The 16,950-nt window shown below is 44.4% G+C and overlaps 3 protein-coding genes across 3 annotated transcripts in view; 1 reads left to right on the forward strand and 2 right to left on the reverse strand.

Annotated features, from left to right (window-relative positions):
- The first annotated feature begins 3,398 nt into the window (after positions 1-3,398).
- LOC132403244 (histone H3) lies at positions 3,399-3,809 on the forward strand. Its single transcript, XM_059986672.1, has one exon. It carries the CDS (start codon positions 3,399-3,401, stop codon positions 3,807-3,809), a length of 411 nt encoding a protein of 136 aa, XP_059842655.1.
- A 648-nt stretch (positions 3,810-4,457) lies between these two features.
- Positions 4,458-5,140, reverse strand: LOC132403258 (histone H4). The gene has a single exon (XM_059986685.1). The coding sequence runs from the start codon at positions 5,123-5,125 to the stop codon at positions 4,814-4,816; it is 312 nt and encodes a 103-aa protein (XP_059842668.1). The 5' UTR covers positions 5,126-5,140; the 3' UTR covers positions 4,458-4,813.
- Positions 5,141-13,180: 8,040 nt separating this feature from the next.
- The window catches only part of LOC132403266 (histone H2AX-like), a 52,582-nt gene continuing 48,812 nt past the window's right edge, over positions 13,181-16,950 (reverse strand). Inside the window, exon 3 of the mRNA XM_059986693.1 lies at positions 13,181-13,744. Within this exon, the coding sequence (XP_059842676.1) occupies positions 13,345-13,744 (400 nt within the window). The 3' untranslated portion in view covers positions 13,181-13,344. The remainder of the gene's footprint in view (positions 13,745-16,950) is intronic.

Here is a 16,950-nt window from a genome sequence, read left to right on the forward strand (position 1 = left end):
CACCTGGTGTTTCAAGCTGCTTTTGAGGAAGTGCATGGCTGCATTGGGCCGGATAGCAAATTTAAACAAGGGACTGTGGTTCACCCCGTCAAAGCTACTGATGGTCTGGCCTGGGAAAGCAGTAAGTGACGGGGACCCCAAATTTCCCGGAGTTCCTGAGGGCAAGGCCCTCTTACTGGATGCGCCAGAAGACCACGAGGGGGAGTTGTGATTTCCTGCTGGGGTACTGGTGAGGCCCGAATTGCAGAAGCCCTTGGTTGTACAGGCAAGCAGGATGGCAGTGATTGTCAGGAACACTGTGAAGAGGGAGGTCACTTTCAAGCGGGGGATGTCCCAGTCCATCTGTTCCCAGTGACAGTAATGTCTAGTGTCTCTGTGAGACAAGCTGGGGAGAAACTATTGGAAAAAGGGGGAAAGTTGACCGTTGATGCATTCAACTTCGTGGACTTCCTGGTTCTTTGTAAATGGGCAACACATCACACAGCATCCACAGAAATGAGATTTCTTAGTTTGGTGGAGCTAGAAGCTGTCTTCCCCTCGACAAACACATGCAGGCGGAGCCTGAGGGTTACATATAACATTTACTTGAACCTTCCTCATGACTTTTCTTTTTCCCTTTTGACCATCTTAATTCCTTCTTGAGCTCTAGGAACAATGAACAATACAGGCCATTAGACCCATGATATTGTGCTAATCAGGATGTCAATTTATACTACTTGTCACGTCCATTTAAAAGACATTTAAACTCCAGCAAACTGTCTGTTTCCATTACTAGCTAACTGTAAAGCATGTCCTCTGGTGTTTGACATATCTACCTTGCAGAAAAGATACCAATGATCTACCACTATCTATTCCTCTCATAATTTTAAAAGCCTCTGTTGCTTCCTTCCTCGGCCTCTGATATTCTATGAAAAACATAAGTCTGGCCAACATTTACATTGGGCTCCTGTACATTAACCCAGGTAGAATCCTGGTGAACCTCTTCTGCACCCATTCCAGAGCATCACAACCAGAACTCCACACGACACTCTTGTGTTGTCTGATTCATGTTTTACAGAGGTGCAGTTTGACTTTTTTTACTGTTCTATTCAACACCTCTGCTACCGTAAACAATGCAGTGTGTTCATTCCCCAGTGTGCAGTGAGACTGTGAGAAAGGACAGGATGATGGGGCAAAATTGAAAAGTGTTATGAATACAGGACTGGAGGTGGTAGATCTGAATGCTCACAGTATATGGAATGTTAGATGATCTTGTAGCAAAGTTAGAGGTTGGTGTCATTGAGTCATGGCAGAAAGAAGATCATAATTGGCAGCTTAGCATCCAATGATACACTGTATTGAAACTGGGAGAGGGAGTGGGCTGTTTCTGATGGAAAAAACTGAAATCAAATCCTCAGAGGTGACATGGGATCAGAAGATGTAGAATCGTTGTGCATTGAGTTAAGAAACTGCAAGAGTAAAAAGACCCTGATGGGAGTTATATATAGGACTCCAAATGGTAACCAGGATGTGGGATACTAATTACAATGGGATATGGAACTTATCTGGGGGATTTCAGTATGAAGGTAGATTTGGAAAATCAATTTGATGCTGGATCTCAAAGAGGGAATTTGCAGAAAGCCCATAAGATTGCTATTTAGATTAGCTCATGGTTGAGCCCACTCAGGCAAAGGCAATTCTGGATTGGATGATCCGTGATGAACCAGATATGATTATGGAGCTTAAGGTAAGGGAACCCTTCAGTGCTATTAATCATTATATGGTAGAATTCATCGTGCAGTTTCAGACGGATAAGATAAAGTCAGATGTATCATTACTGTAGTGCTAGGGAAATTACAGAGGCCTGAGAGAGGAGCCAGCTAAGTTGATTGAAGGAAGAATGACGACAGAACAGCAAGGTCTGGAGTTTCTGGGGGCATGTCAGAAGGCGTAAGGTAGAAACATACCAAAGATGAAGTGATATTCTAAAGAGATGATAAGGTGACTATGGCTGACCAGGGAAATCAAAGACAGCATAAAAGCAATAGAGAGAGCAGATAATATAGAAAAAGTTGTGGGAAGTTAAAGGATTGGGAAGCTTTCAAAAACAAACAGGAGGAAACTAAAAACCCATTTGAGAGAAAAGATTAAGTATGAAAGTAAATATTATAAATAGGATACCAAAACATTTCTCAGGAATATAGAGTAAAGGAGAGACGAGAGTGGATATCAGACCACTGGAAAATTATGCTGGAGAGATAGTAATGGGGGACAAAAGATGGCAAATGAACTTAATAATGCGTCAGACTTCACTGTGGATGATACTAGCAACATGCCAGAATTTCAAGTGCCATGGGACAGAAGAGTGCAAATACTAATACTAAGGAGAAGCTGCTTGGGAAGCTGAACCGTCTGAACATAGGTAGGTAACCTAGACCAGATGGACCACACCCCAATATTCTGAAAGAGGAAGCTGAAGAGATTGTAGAAGCATTAGAAATGATCTTTCATGAATCACCAGATTCAGGAATGGTCCAGAAGGACAGGAAAATTGCAAATTTCACTCCACTCTTTGGAATGGTAAAAGGCAGAGGAAAGGAAATTATAGGCCAATTGACCACACGTCAGTGGTAGTGAAGATGCTGGTTTCCATTACGAAGGATGAGGTTTTGGAGTCAAGTTAGCGTGATTTCTTGCAAGGGAAGTCTGTTGGAATTCTTTGAGGAAATAACAGACAGGATAGACAAAGCAGAAGCAGTGGACACTGTTTACTTGGATTTTCAAAAGGCCTTTGACAAGGTGCCACTCAAGAGGCTGCTTAACAATTTATCAGTCCGTGATAATTCAAGAAAGATACTAGCTTGGATAGAAGATTGGCTGACTGGCAGGAGGAAAGGAGGAAGAGTACAGGGGGCCTTTTCTCGTTGACTGCCTGAGACGAGTGGTATTCCACACGTGTCAGTGTTCGGACCGCTTCTTTTCACATTACATGTTAATAATTTGGGCGATGACATTGGTGGCTTTGTGATCAGGTTTGCGGATGATATGAAGCTAGGTGGTGTTACAGGGAAAGTTGTTAAGGCAGGGTGTCGCAGAAGGACTGAGACAGATTGGGAGAATGGTCAGAGAATGGCAGCTGGAAAATAACGGGGGCGATACACTCTGGTAGAAGGAATAAAGACTTCCGGTAAATTTTCAACGGAGAGAATACCCAAAACTGAAACCACCTCCCCACCCCCAGTCAGCTTCAAACTAATGAAGGAAAACGTGCAGCCAATTGCAGCACTGAAACCCCGTAATGGACAGAACCAATTAGAGGGAATTGGGCGGCCCTTCATCGACCCTTTAAAAGCCCCTCACCAACTCCTCTCCGGCATTTAAATTTCCGTCGTTCAGATTTTTCGGACTGCTGAAAGAGAATGGCCCGGACCAAGCAAACGGCGCGCAAATCGACCGGAGGGAAAGCGCCCCGCAAACAACTGGCCACCAAAGCGGCGCGGAAAAGCGCTCCAGCCACGGGCGGAGTGAAGAAGCCCCATCGCTACCGGCCCGGCACCGTGGCTCTGAGGGAGATCCGGCGCTACCAGAAATCCACCGAGCTGCTCATCCGCAAACTGCCCTTCCAGCGCCTGGTGCGGGAGATCGCTCAGGACTTCAAGACCGACCTGCGCTTCCAGAGCTCGGCCGTCATGGCCCTGCAGGAGGCCAGTGAAGCTTACCTGGTGGGGCTCTTCGAGGACACCAACCTGTGCGCCATCCACGCCAAGCGAGTCACCATCATGCCCAAGGACATCCAGCTGGCCCGCCGCATCCGTGGAGAGCGCGCCTGAATCCGGCCTCGGCACCAAGCACAACAAAAGGCTCTTTTCAGAGCCACTAACTCAGCAGTGGAAAGGGCTATTATTTCCTATTTTACTCACCTGTGTTATCGACACGCCGATTTCCTCTGAATTCCGCTGTGTGTGTTTTGTGTAATATTTTTCAGTAAGTCATCCCGGTTTCTTACACAGGTTCCAACAGGCCGGACCCGATCAACACTGAATCAGCCCTTCGGTGCCGTTGGGTTAACGGCAGCGCGAACACCCTCGCCGTCAGGGTGTCTCTGTCCCCGTACCCCTGCCGTATACAGCTGGCTATCATCGCCAAGTTTTCCGGGTATCTACGCTTGTTACTGTCGTGGAGAATTTGTTTTAATGGTCCCAGCTCTAGTCGAGTACATGATGAATTCAAGGGGACACATCAGTCTGCGGACACTGGATTTCTGGGTCTTTCACAGAACAACTTTATTTCAAGTTCGACCGAGTTTCAGAGACCAGTGCAGAATCTGATGACGTATATACACAGAGTGATCGCGATTATAAACTGTGGATCGGCTTTTGGAAGCCACCTGTCCAGAAACATTCAAACTGATGAGTTAATTGACATTTAGGCCGCTGGTGTAAAATAAATCTTGATCGAATTAATGAACCAATGCTTATTTCTGCAAACTACGGTTCAAACTGTCGGGCGGGCTTTTCAACTTCCAGGCCATCCGGGGTTCTTTTAACGCTCTGATCGGGTTCCTGTTCTAAGAGAATAGGAATTTAATCTGCTTAGCGTAACGACGGTGCTCTTAGTGACCCGATAGAGCCCGCACTCTGTTCACAGCGATTTCAAATCCATGGGGCAATTGTCAATAATTTCATGACAACTCGACCACACTTTTGTTTTAAACGTAATCGCAAATTGAAGAGTTAACATTTCAGGTCAATGGCCTGCGGCCTGCTCTCTCCGTGAGTTGGTGGGCGGCTCTTAAAAGAGCCTTTGTTTTGGGTTTGGAAGAACGAAGGTTTGTTCAACCGCCGAAGCCATAGAGAGTGCGGCCCTGGCGTTTCAGAGCGTACACCACATCCATGGCAGTGACCGTCTTGCGCTTGGCGTGCTCGGTGTAGGTGACCGCATCCCGGATCACATTCTCCAGGAAAACCTTCAGCACCCCGCGGGTCTCCTCGTAGATCAGACCCGAGATCCGCTTGACGCCGCCACGCCGAGCCAGACGGCGGATGGCCGGTTTGGTGATGCCCTGGATGTTATCACGGAGCACTTTACGGTGCCGCTTGGCTCCGCCTTTGCCCAGTCCTTTGCCTCCTTTCCCTCTGCCAGACATAATGCCGCTTCACTCCCGTCGTTGTTCTGTAACGAACTGTCTGCTGCTGTCGCCTTTTATACACAGCGCCCCGACCTGTCCGAGAAACGCGCAGAGAGTGAGAGGGGAGGAGACAGAGTGACGGGCAGTGCGGGGAGGGAGAGAGAGAGGGAAGGGGTGGAGACAGTCCGTGACAGACAGAGTGGAGAGCGGCTTCTCATCTTCATGATCCGCAACCGCCAGTTTCGAACGGTTTGGCCGCAACGGAACAGAAACCCAGCTCCCGGAGGAAAAACAACAGATGCACAGGAGATATCGAAGGTCGGTCAGTGACATTACCAGCTAACGCCCTGGATAACTGACCCAAAGCTCTTCAAATTTCTGCTTAATGCTCCGAAAATTAACCAATGCTATTCTGGAAAAAGAATAAAGGCCAGAGTTCTGAAATTCAAGTAAAACACAGCTCAGGCAGCAACTGTCGACAGAGTTACGTTTCAGGCAGGAACCGCTTCATCAGATAACTTCTACTATTTCTCAACATCTAGAAATGTGCTTTATTGCATATTTTCCTGCAAAAATGTACAATCTTACTTCCTCTCACAATGTCTCTCTATTGCCTGCTTATCCCATCTTCTCAGCTTAGCGTTCCCAACTCTCTTTCTGTCACCAGTAAGTTCAGTATTCACGGTGAGCTTTCATTTTCCTGATACCCTGTGAAGGAGCAGCTTATCAAATGGACATCTCAGTTCAGGACAACCACTGTTTCCTTTATCCGCAGCTTGTGTTCCTACTCCAAAGATTCGTATGTAATTGTTAAACTTCCACAAAACCCCGTCCACTTCGCCTGATTGTTTGAAGTTCTGGAAATGTGCATTTATTCTCTCTCTTGTTACAGCTTCAAGCGTTTTCTGGGACAGGTGCTTAACGATAGTGAACAGAATTGAACACAATACTCCAAATTTGGCCTCATCAACTTCAAGTTAACACCCTGATTCCCATACTCAATGTTTTGATTAATGAAGGCCAAAGTGCCCAGAGTTCTCTTTACACGTGACACCACTTTCAAGGAATAATCTGTCTGTATTCCCGGATCACACTGCAAGTTACAATAGCCTTCCTCGCTATCCACTACACCCACAATCTTGCTGCCATCTGCAAATGTGCTGATCCGTTTTACCGCATGTCATCCAGATCCTTGATATAGATGACAGACAAACATTGATCCCTGCTTTAGAACCATAGAACATTACTGCTCAGAAACAGGCCTTGGCCCTTCTTGGCTGTGCCGAACCATTTTTCTGCCAAGCCCCACTGACCTGCACCTGGGCCATATCCCTCCAAACTCCTCTCATCCATGTACCTGTCCAAGTTTTTCTTAAATGTTAAAAGTGAACCCACATTTACCGGTTCATCTGGCAGCTCATTCCACACTCCCAACACTCTCTGTGTGAAGAAGCCACCCCCCTGCCCCATGTTCCCTTTAAACCTTTCCCCCTTCGCCCTTAACCCATGTTCTCTTTTGTTTTCTCCCCTGGCCTCAGTGGAGAAAGTCTGCTTGCATTCACTCTATCTATACCCATCATAATTTTATACACCTCTATCAAATCTCCCCTCATTCTTCTACACTCCAGGGAATAAATTCCTAACCTGTTCAACCTTTCTCTGTAACTCAGTTTCTCAAGTCCCAGCAACATCCTTGTAAACCTTCTCTGCACTCTTTCAACCTTATTAATATCCTTCCTGTAATTCGGTGACCAAAACTGCACACAATACTCCAAATTCAGCCTCACCAATGCCTTATACAACCTCACCATAATATTCCAACTCTTATACTCAGTACTTTGATTTATAAAGGCCAATGTACCCAAAGCTCTTTTTACGGCCCTATCTACCTGTGATGCCGCTTTTAGGAAATTTTGTATCTGTATTCCCAGATCCCTCTGTTCTACTGCACTCTTCAGTGCACTACAATTTACCTTGTATGTTCTACCTTGGTTTTTCCTTCCAAAGTGCAATACCTCACACTCATCTGTATTAAACTCCATCTGCCATTTTTGAGCCCATTTTCTCAGCTGGTCCAAATCCCTCTGCAAGCTTTGAAAACTTCCCTCACTGTGCACTACTCCTCCATTCTTTGTATCATCAGTAAATTTGCTGATCCAATTTACCATATTATCATCCAGATCATTGATATAGATGACAAATAACAATGGACCCAGCACTGTTCCCTGTGGCACACCACTAGTCACAGGCCTCCACTCAAAGAAACAATCCTCCACTACTACTCTCTGGCTTCCCCCATTGAGCTAATGTCTAATCCAATTTACTACCTCACCATGTATCCCTAGCAACTGAATCTTCCTAATTAACCTCCCATGTGGGACCTTGTCCAAGGCCTTACTGAAGTCCATGTAGACAACATCCACTGCCTTCCCTTCATCCACTTTCTCTGTAACTTCCTCGAAAAACTCTAATAGATTGGTTAAACATGACCTACCATGCACAAAGCCATGTTGAGTCTCCCTAATAAATTCCTGTCTATCTAAATACTTGTAGATCATATATCTTAGTACTCCTTCCAATAATGTACCTATTACTGACATCAAACTTACCAGCCTATCATTTCCCAGACTACTTTTAGAGCCTTTTTAAAACAATGGAATAACATGAGCTATCCTCCAATCCACTGGCACCTCACCCTTAGATACTGACATTTTAAATATATCTGCCAGGGCCCCTGCAATTTCAACACTAGTCTCCTTCAAGGTCCGAGGGAATACTCTGTCAGGTCCTGGGGATTTATCTACTCTGATTTGCTTCAAGATAACAAGCACCTCCTCCGCTTCAATCTGTACAGGTTCCATGACCTCACTACTTGGTTGCCTTATTTCCATTGGCTCCATGACAGTTTCCTTAGTAAATACAGATGCAAAAACCAATTAAAATCTCCCCCATTTCTTTTGGTTCCATACATAGCCAACCACTCTGATCTTCAAGAGGACCAATTTTGGTCCTTACTATCAATTTGCTCTTAATATACCTGTAGAAGCTGTTTGGATTAACCTTCACCTTGACTGCCATAACAACCTCATGTCTTCTTTTAGCCCTCCTGATTTCTTTCTTAAGTTTTTTTTTCACTTTTTATACTCCTCAAGCACCTTATTTGCCCCTTGATTCCTATACATGTCATACATCTCTCTCTTCTTCTTTATCATTGTTCCAATATCTCTTGAGAACCAGGGTTCCTTATCCTTACTCACTTTGCCTTTAATCCTGACAGGAACATACAAACTCTGCACTCTCAAAATTTCCCCTTTGAAGGCCTCCCACTTACCAATCACATCCTTGTCAGAGAACAACCTGTCCCAATCCACACTTCTTAGATCCTTTCTCATTTCTTCAAATTCGGCCTTTTTCCAGTTTAGAACCTCAACCCAAGGACTAGATCTATCTTTATGCATGACCAAGTTGAAAGAAATGTTGTTATGATCACTGGAACCAAAGTCTTCCCCTACACACACTTCCCTCACTTGTCCTAATATGTTTCTTAATAGGAGATCTAATATTGCATCCTCTCTAGTTGGTACCTCTATATATTGATTTATAAAACTTTCCTGAACACATTTTACAAACTTTAATCCATCTAGACCTTTAACAGTATGGAATTCCCAATCAATGAGTGGAAAATTGAAATCCCCTACTATCACAACTTTGTTCCCTGCAGTTGTCTGCTATCTCTCTACAGATTTCCTCCTCCAGTTCTTGCTCACTAATGGGTGGTCTGTAAAACAACCCGATTAATGTGGTCATACCTTTCCTGTTATTCAGCTCCACCCATATGGCCTCGGTAGACAAGCCCTCTAATCTGTCCTGCCAGAGCACTACTGTTACATTTTCCCTGACTAGTAATGCCACCCCCGCCCCCACCCTTCAGCCCTCTGCCTCTATCACATCTGAAACGTTGGTACCCTGGAACATTAAGCTGCTAGTCCTGCCCCTCCTGTAGCAAGTTCCTTTAGAGGGGATATGATTTTGGATAAAGAAAATCATGTCAGGTAGAGTTCGGATAGGTTGCAGAGAGCTTCGCCTATATCAGAAGCAGATAGATGTGCTGGACAGGGTGGGATGAGGTGTAAGGTTGAGCAGGCAAGAGGGTGAGAGGGGTTCTGTTCACCCAGACCTGGAGTACACTGCCAGAGAGAATGGTGGAAATAGAGTCAGAGTGGCTGGTGGTATTTCAGAAATCTCATCAAACATGAAACATGAAAATTGAAAATTTCACTCTTTAAGAAAGGAGGGAGGCAGCAGAAAGGAAATTATAGACCAGTCAGCCTGACCTCAGTGGTTGGCAAGATGTTGGAGTTGATTGTTCAGGATGAGGCTATAGAGTACTTGGTGACACAGGACAAGATAGAATAAAGTCAGCATGGTTTCCTAAAGGGAAAACCATGCCTAACGAAGCTGTCGGACTTCTTGGAGGAGATTACAAGTAGGATTGATAAAGGGGATGCAGTGGATGTTGTATATTTCAAAGTGCAAAACATCAAGTCCACAGCCACGCTGATCAATCCTGGCAACGTGGATCCCAAGACTCCTTCACTTTCCTCTGAAATCAACAAGAGAGAGGGGAAGACCAGTCAAACACAGGCAAATGCCACTGAACACCTGCCCGTTCTCTGCTCTCACCTTTGTCAGCTTCAACATTGCTCAATGACTCAATAAGAGAGGGACAATGGAGTTGCTCATGGGCTCCAAGGCTTCCAGGCCTCTAGGCCACACACCCTATTTCAGAGACAGCAGAGAGCCAAATCACTCAATTGGCCCAAAAACACACCACCAAAAGGTAAATCACAGGTTCCAATCACACATGGCTTCGTAGTAGAATCATATTTGAAAGTGGTAGTAAAGGAAGGAGTTTTGTGAACTGTCATCTGGACGTTGCTGTTGATTGTGTTGTTTGCTGGTGACATGTTGGAGCAGCAATCAGGTTTGGTGTGACCAGAACAGGATACAATACACCAGTTTTGTGTTATTTGTGAATTTGTAACCCAGCAACTATCCCGCCATCTGCTACTGGTGACAGATATCCCATCTCAGAATCCACAGTCCACCATCACGCTTAGTGTCACAAGTCTGTCTGTTAATATGGTAACTATGTTGTTATTGTTTCAGTTGTACATGATGTTGGTGAGGCCACAACTAGAGTACTGGGTACAGTGTTATAGGAAAGACATCATTTACATGGGGAGAGTGCAAATGAGGATTTATGGGAATATTGCCAGAAAAACAGAGACTGAATTATAGGGCCAGATTGGAGAAGCAAGGACTTTATTCCATGGAGCACAGGAGAATGACTAGTGACCTTATTGAGCTGTATTAGATCACAAGTGGCACAGTAGGTGTTCTGTCATTTTTTCCAGGTTAAGGGGTTGAAAAATTAGAGAGAATAGGTTAAGGTGAGAGGGGAAAGATTTAAATGGGATCTCAGTGACAGCCTACTGATAGAGATGGTGGTGGGTACATAGAACAAGCTGTCAAAGGAATTGCTGAGGTTGACTCAATAACATTTAAGCAATATTTGGAAGTGTTCATAGAAGTAAAGCAATGGGTTTGGGGGCCAAATGTAGGCAAATGGAACTGTCTAGATGGATATGTTGTTCAGCACAAATAGGATAGGTAATGAGCACCCCCTTCCAAGCAAAATGTATTGACTAATAACTACACATGCACATTGATCTGTTTTCCCACTCTCTCCAAATCCAAGTTAAACTGACCTCCCCATGCATTTCTTTTTATTTAATAGATATGTAGGGTACAGACTCAGCAGGTACAAAGGATCTCAACAGTTCTCATCTAGGATTCATTGAAGGTTAACTGGCAGGTTAGGTCATTGTTTAGGAAAACAAATGGAATGTTAGAATTCATTTCGAGATGTGTAGAATATTAAAGCAAAGGTGCAATGTCAAGACTTTACTAGGCATTGGTCAGACAGTACTTGAAGAAATGTGAGCAGTTTTGGGCTACTTATCTAAGAAAGGATATGCTGGCACAGCCTCAGAACAGAGGAACAGCCATTCAGAACAGAGATGAGAAAGAATTTCTGCAGCTAGACGGTGGTGAATCTGGAATTCATTGCGACAGGTGCCCGTGGAGGCCAAGTCCAGACCACAATGCCCCTCTCTTCAGTGAGTACAGCTGAGAACTACAATTCAGTCCACACTCTCTGGTACTACACACAAATTAACACTTTGATCCCTAATGCTGGGTGTGTACAGGCCTGTGTGCTCACTGCACAGTCTGGTGAGATTTATAGGTCTGTGTTCTTATGGTGAAGGACAGTGTTGGGAAGTTCATTGTCCTTGTGAAATATTGCTGAGTGTTTCTGGAGAGTGCAGTGTGGTGTGTTTTCACTGATTCCTGTCAGTTCTCTATTGGGAGGTAGAGGTCACACAGTGCAGTATCAGCTACCTCTCACTTTGTAAAAGCCAAGTGTGTCCCACTGGTACATTTCTGTGGGCTTCCAAGTATTTGTGGAACAGAAATGAGAAAATGCTGGACATAATCACCTGATGGAGAGAGGTAGTGAGTCTCAGATGGGAACCACACTCAGAAGAACAGAAGATGGCAGGAGCAGGAGTCACCCACCTGACCCCTCACCCCTGCCCCAGCATGCACTGTGACCCTGGCTGATCTGTCCTAGGCCTCATCTCCACTTTTGTGCCAGTTCCACATTACCCTCACATCCCTGATAATTCCAAAATGTATTTCCTGCCTCATTAAATCCGTCCAGGGTTTCAGCCTCCACACCCTCTAGGATAAAGAATTCCAAATGTTCCCCATCTTCCATGACATGTTCCTGCTCATCTGCTTGAAATAACCAAAACGTCCCAACATCTCTCCTGTCAACACTCCCAAGGACCTTGTGTAAGTTAAGGAAGGTCTCCCCTCACTTTTCTAAACCCCAAGGAGCTTGTATCTGATTTCTTGATGTGACCTCAACAACTCCCTGTACATCTATATCAATACTTCCCTATTTCTGATCTCCAACCCCCCCCCCCATAATAAAGACCAGTATTCCATTTTCCTCTCACTTGCCAAGATTAAATTTCATCAACCATTCCCCTGCCCAATAGATCAGCTGATGAATATCATGTTGTGTCTAACGCAATCCTCCACACTCTCCACAGATTTACATGTCACTAGTAAATTCGCTGATCACATCACCTATTTTTGGTACTAATCTCCACCACGACCCTCTGCCTCCCATAAACCAAGCTGATTTTAGATCCAGTTTGCCATTTAGGTGTTTTGTAACTGTCCTGAACCCTGTTCTGAATCAACTGAGATTCACAGAACAACTTCATATCGCAGTCTCGACCCTGACCGGTTTCCGACCCGCCCATAAGCTGATGCGTTTTAAATAACAAAAATGTTCATGTTCTATGAATCAGCATTTGTTCCGATCCGTAATTCAATGAGAATCTCGTAGCGGAGAACAAACTTTCGGGGCTCTGCGGACGTGATCTGTGTATTATTTGGTTTTTTAAAAATTATTTGCACGGTTTGTCCATTTTTGCACATTGGTTGTTTGTTGGGGTCTTTGTTCTGCGGGGTTTCCATGGGTTCCATTGCCTTTCTTTATTTTGTGGGTTCCGGCAAGAAATTAATTTCAAGGTTGCAGATGCTGTATAGAATTTGATTATAAATTTACTTCAAAGATTAAACTTAATTAACTCAATATTATCAATGGTTCAAGGTCATGTGACGGCTCCTATTCACACATCTGTAATTATTTACATTCGGACAGATCTATAGATTTATTTTGCTCTCGGCGGACTTTTCAAATTTCAGGATTTCCGGTGGTCTGTCGGTTAGTTTTGGCGCTTGTTCAGCTACCGCCCGTTCATTGGTGATTGAGCTCTTTATTGGGCTTTTCATTCACCAATGAGATCAGGCGATTTACCGCCAATCAACCGCCGCCCTGTATTCATGCGGGAAGCGGAGCTGCAGGATTTTAAAAAAACCTATATTTTCGGCAAAATCTTAAAGTGGGCAGATAAATACTTCTTTTAATTTCAGAGGAAGAGATCCGCTTTAGACAGAGTTTTAAGCCCTTGTCTACGACAGACACACAGAACGGAAATCCCCGGACCCACCCCAGCCGGTGCTCAGCCCTTCCACAGACAATCTGAGTGGCTCTGAAAAGAGCCTTTGGGTTTCTAAATTGTCGCTTTATCTCTTTACTTGCCCTTGGGGTTGGCGGGCGCGCCGCTTTTCTTGGGCAACAACACGGCCTGGATATTGGGCAGCACCCCGCCCTGAGCGATGGTCACCCCTCCCAGCAGCTTGTTGAGCTCCTCGTCGTTGCGGACGGCCAGCTGCAGGTGTCTGGGGATGATGCGGGTCTTCTTGTTGTCCCGGGCCGCGTTACCGGCCAACTCGAGGATTTCAGCCGTCAGGTACTCGAGCACAGCGGCCAGATAGACCGGGGCTCCGGCACCCACCCGCTCAGCATAGTTACCCTTTCTCAGGAGCCTGTGAACACGGCCCACCGGGAACTGCAGTCCGGCCCGGGACGAACGAGACTTGGGCTTGCTCTTGGCTTTTCCGGTTTTTCCTCGTCCACTCATTTTAGCCGATCTTTCACAAAGAATGAGGAAATGCTTCCGCATTCACAATTTTATAGCTTCTCGAGGACTGCGGAAGGACACTTATGATTGGTGGGGCAATGCTTTCTCGGATTGGTGATCTGGAATCACCCAATCAGCGAACTGTCCAAATCTCTAATGATCAGACCGCAACAAGAGAAGCGCGAAAAATAACTGTCACTCCCCAAAAGGACATGAAATTAGGGAAAAAAACTTTAAACTATATTTATTATCAACGTATACTACATACAGCCTTAAGATTCATCTCCTTAGAGTGAGCCACAAAACAGAGAAACTCGATGAAACTCATTTTAAAAGTTCGTCAAACACCCAATGTGCAAAAATAAACAAATTGTGCAAACTTTAACAAGTAAACAAATAATATTAAGAATTAAACTTCGTAAAAGTGAGTTCACAGCCACGAAGCCAGTCATAGCCGATCCAGAAGCCTGTTAGTTACAGGCCCAAGCCTTTGTTCAGCGCAGGGATGAATAAACGTCACTGAGCAGCAAGCTCCAACACCCTGACATTTTCAATTTGGCCTGGTGATTGACATTTTCAATTGAACAAACACCAACTTATTCCTGGCTCTCAGGCCTGGGCCTAGCCGCCTCAGTTCAACACCAAAGCACATTAAAGAAAAAATAAAATTAAACAACAGACCAAAGGAAAGCAATTAGAACCTCTCTGTGAACGTGGACTCTTTGCATGGTCAGTCCCTTCACCCTGTTACTGTCCACAGAGAATGTGAATTAATTCTACCATATCTGCCTCTGGGAATGTGTCCCTCTTTGTGAAAACACATCACATCATGGAAGGGTCACTTCATGATCTGTGGTGCAGGCACAGAAACAGCGATATGACAGTTAATTTATACTGATGTACAAACAGATTCAGGGCACCTTGCAGCAGTGTAGTGGAATAACCAAGAGGCATTCCCTTCATGTCTAGTCAATGAACAACAGAAAGCATACAAAAACCCCATGCAGCCTCACTCACTGTCAATGGAAAAATGTGTTTGAAGATGGAGACAAACTAATGGGGAAGAAATGGAAGTTCCGTGTTAGCGCAGGAACACTGGAATTTTGCCTGCCCCTTTTTCAAGGATACACTCAAGCCTGCGCCGCTGTTTGCGGAGAGGGTGACCCTCCAGGGTATTGACAGTTTTATAGACAGTAATAACCGTGTCTTAGGCTGAGTATACTTACTGCCTTGTAAATATTGAACATCTGTAACTTGTGTACATGTGAAGTAAATAAACTTTTATAGTTTTGTAAAAAAACACATTAGAATTTCACCAATACAGCTTATTGTCAACAACATGATCCTAAAACAGAAATATTGAAGCAGATGCAGAAAAGTATTTTTGAAATATTCAGACAAAGTTTTCAAGCAAACTTTGTGGCACCTAATAGTCAGTGGGTTTTCAGTTTGTTTTGTCAGGACCATGTGGAAATACAGCTGGAGTTGGTGTACTTGGCCACTGCCTTTGTCCCTTCTTACATAGAACATTACAGCACAGAAACAGGCCTTTTGGCCCCATTTTTCTGCCTGGTCCCACTGACCTGCACCTGGGCCATCTCGCTTCAGACCCCTCTCATCCATATAACTGTCCAAGTTTTCCTTAAATGTCAAAAGTGAGCCCGCATTCACCACTTCATCTGGCAGCTCATTCCACACTCCCACCACTCTCTGTGTGAAGAAGCCCCCCCCCCCAATGTTCCCTTTAAACTTTTCCCCCTTTACCCTTAACCAACGTCCCCTGGTATTTTTCTCCCCTATCCTCAGTGGAAAAAGCCTGCTTGCATTCACTCTATCAATACCCGTCATAATTTTATACACTTCTATCAAATCACCCCTCGTTCCCCTATGCTCCAGGGAATAAAGTTCTAACCTATTCAACCTTTCTCTATAACTCAGTTTCTCAAGTTCCGGCAACAACCTTGTAAACCTTCTCTGCACTCTTTCAACCTGATTAATATCCTTCCTGTAATTAGGTGACCAAAACTGCACACAATACTCCAAATTCAGTCTCACCGATGTCTTATACTCAATACTTTGATTCATAAAGGCCAATGTACCAAAAGCTCTCTTTACAACCCTATCTACTTGTGAAGCCAATTTTAGGGAATTATGTACCTGTACTCCCATATCCCTCTGTTCTACGGCACTCCTCAGTGTCCTACCATTTACCTTGTATGTTCTACCTTGGTTTGACCTTCCGAAGTGCAATACCTCACACTTGTCTGCTTTAAAGTCCATCTGCCATTTTTCAGCCCATTTCTCCAACTGGTCCAAATCCCTCTGCAAGCTTTGAAAACCTTTCTCACTGTTCACTACACCTCCAATCTTTGTATCATCAGCTGGTCAGGGAAAATGTTACAGCAGAGCTCAGGCAGGACAGATTAGAGGGCTTGTTTACTGAGGCCATATGGGTGGAGCTGAGAAACAGGAAAGGTATGACCATATTAATAGGGTTGTGTTATAGACCACCCAATAGTCAGCGAGAATTGGAGGAGCAAATCTGCAGAAAGATAACAGACAATTGCAGGAGACAGAAAGTTCTGATTGTAGAGGATTTTAATTTTCCACACATTGATTTGGAGTTCCATACTGTTAAAGGTCTAGATGGGTTATAGTTTGTGAAATGTGTTCAGAAAAGTTTTCTGAATCAATGTATAGATGTACAAACTAGGGAGAATTAGGAACTAATAGATCTCCTATTAGCAAATGAGTTAGGACTGGTAACAGAAGTGTGTGTAGGGGAACACTTTGGTTCCAGTGATCGTAACGTCATTAGTTTCAACTTGATCATCGATAAAGATAGATCTGGTCCTCGGGTTGAAGTTCTAAACTGGGAAAAGGCCAAATCTGAAGAAATGAGAAAGGATCTAAAAATTGTAGATTGGGACAGGTTGTTCTCTGGCAGGGATGTGATTGGTATGTGGGAGGCCTTCAAAGGAGAAATTTTGAGAGTGCAGTGTTTGTATGTTCTGGTCAGGGTTAAAGGCAAAATGAGAAAGAATAAGGAACCTTGGCTCTTGAGGGGTATTGGAACTCTGATAAAGAAGAAGAGAGAGATGTATAACATGTATAGGCAACAGGGTGGAAATAAGATGCTTGAGGAGCATAAAAAGAGTAAGAAAATACTTAAGAAAGAAATCAGGAGGGCTAAAAGAAGACATGAGGTTGCTTTGA

Source organism: Hypanus sabinus, chromosome 12, assembly GCF_030144855.1.
Source record: "Hypanus sabinus isolate sHypSab1 chromosome 12, sHypSab1.hap1, whole genome shotgun sequence".
Lineage (NCBI taxonomy): Eukaryota > Metazoa > Chordata > Chondrichthyes > Myliobatiformes > Dasyatidae > Hypanus > Hypanus sabinus.

Coding starts and splice junctions, on each gene's coding strand:
- LOC132403244 (XM_059986672.1), top strand. CDS start 3,399: ATGGCCCGGACCAAGCAAACGGCGCGCAAATCGACCGGAGGGAAAGCG.
- LOC132403258 (XM_059986685.1), bottom strand. CDS start 5,125: ATGTCTGGCAGAGGGAAAGGAGGCAAAGGACTGGGCAAAGGCGGAGCC.